At 42.9% G+C, this 1,952-nt stretch overlaps 1 protein-coding gene across 1 annotated transcript in view; it reads right to left on the bottom strand.

Moving 5' to 3' along the window:
- Nucleotides 1–1,952, bottom strand: part of mtr (5-methyltetrahydrofolate-homocysteine methyltransferase) — a gene marked incomplete at its 3' end in the record, with an annotated part of 97,370 nt that overhangs the window by 14,445 nt on the left and 80,973 nt on the right. Inside the window, 2 exon segments of the mRNA XM_014028160.1 lie at nucleotides 1,002–1,202; nucleotides 1,357–1,556. Coding sequence (XP_013883614.1) covers nucleotides 1,002–1,202; nucleotides 1,357–1,556 — 401 coding nt within the window.

Below are 1,952 nucleotides of genomic sequence, written 5' to 3'. Positions count from 1 at the left end.
CCTGAGGCGGGACCTCGTGCGCAAACTCTGACATGCGGCTGTGATTTATTAATGAAAGATGCGCAGAAACGTGCGTATGCATAGTTTTATGAATCTGAAATTTTTTTTGGCGTACGCCATTTCCACCTTTTGGCCGTACGTTCACTTTTAGTATGGTTTCCACACAATCCTTTATAAATCTGACCCCAGATCTGTAATCTAAATCCATGCCAGTTACGGGCCGTAGTAAAAAAAGACCCTGGGCCCAGGTCCGTTTATGGGTCCAGGCCAAAAGCTCGTCCCAGAGCAGAACACGTTTGTTGTCAGGGTAGATAAACAACTGCACGGGTAGTTTGTCATTATTTTTGTTTGTACAAAAGCAGCTGGAGTTTGTGACTGCGCTGTGATGGCAGCTGGCTAAAATGCTGTCAGAGGAGGAGGAGAAGAGAAATGACCTTCACATCTCTGAAATAACAGAAGAAACAAACAACCAGGACCTGTGGCAGGTCTGTGTCAGTCACACAGAAACAGCTGTAAACCCTGTGGGGACCGTGCATTGACTTTCATTCGTTTGTTTCAGACTTTATAGCCTAACCCTGTCCATATACTCTAAAATTAACCTCACAGGTACTTATCTGACCCTAAAACTAACCTAAACCTTGGTCCTAAACCTAACCCCCCACCTGAAATGGGCATTGGTCCCCACGAGGCTGCTTTATTGGGAAAATCTTCCCCACGTTGTTGGAAAAACCCGTGCACACATACACACACCTCAAAAATGAATATGGCACATCTCTGGTTTATGGTTCATGCTCTAGCTCAATGTTTACTTGGTATTGGGCTGTATTATGTAGTTCTAACAAAGGACCAATGCCCAAAATTACTACATATTTCATGTTTTATCAAACAGTTTCCCCCTTTTTGGCCTCATTTTTGTTTGTACCCGGAACACACACTTCAGTTTACTGATTAGGTAATCTGCTGCTTGTTTCTGAGATGGTTCAGGACTTTGTGTACGGTACCTCAGCCAGGCGGTCAGCCAGAGCTTTCACCATGATGCTGCTGTAGTCGTCTCCTTCAGCCAGGAACCGCTGACTCAAATCCTCAGCTCCAAACACTCCAACAGCAAACATCCCAACATAGTCCGCCACTCCACTGTCTACAGGAGCCACAAAATCAGAAATACACAGGTAGGGTTCTGAAGTGGAGCCATCCTTCTCAGCCTGTACAGCACACAAACACACAAACACACAAACATCAAGTTTCAGTAACTCTGTAGACTGAGCAACAGTTCAAAACCCAACTTTATCCATCACAACTCTTTAAACTGCTGATGAGCCGAACAAAAAGTGTCTGAGGAAACACCAGTTTCTGTACCTGCTGCCGTAAACCATAAAACTTGGCAACGGGCTTTGTGTCTTTGCCAACTGGAACATCATCTTTGTAGATGTTGATGTCATCACCATCACTCTGAGCACGCCAGAAGCCCACTAATCCACTCCCCTTCAGACTGCTGCTGTCAATCACACGGCTGAGCATCAACTGGGCGTCATCAAAGACTTTGCGAGCCTCCACACCTGCAAGAAAATGTGATAAATATTATTATTTTTTATTTTATACTTTATTTTTTAAGTCTAATTCTGAATTYGTCTCCAGGTTTGTGTGTCTCCCTCAAGGTAAACAAGCTTTTCTCACTAATGTTAGCTGTTGTTCTGTTCATCTTTAATAGAAGAGAATAAAAACAATCCCAGGTTTCTGTTCAGTACTGTAACTAGACTAATGAAAAGTCCTGTCTCTGTTGAGCCATGTGTCCCTATAACTTTAAGTAGTGATGACTTCATTAGATTCTTCATAGATGAAATAATTTTATTAAGGAATACATTTCATGCCAAACTTCCTGCTACTGTCTCAGATGATGCAGCTTTAGTGTCACTAGAACCTGATTTATGTCTGGACAGTTTTTGTCCTGTTGA

Source organism: Austrofundulus limnaeus, unplaced genomic scaffold (genome assembly GCF_001266775.1).
Source record: "Austrofundulus limnaeus strain Quisiro unplaced genomic scaffold, Austrofundulus_limnaeus-1.0 Scaffold721, whole genome shotgun sequence".
Lineage (NCBI taxonomy): Eukaryota > Metazoa > Chordata > Actinopteri > Cyprinodontiformes > Rivulidae > Austrofundulus > Austrofundulus limnaeus.
This window is presented reverse-complemented; position numbering and strand designations above follow the sequence as displayed.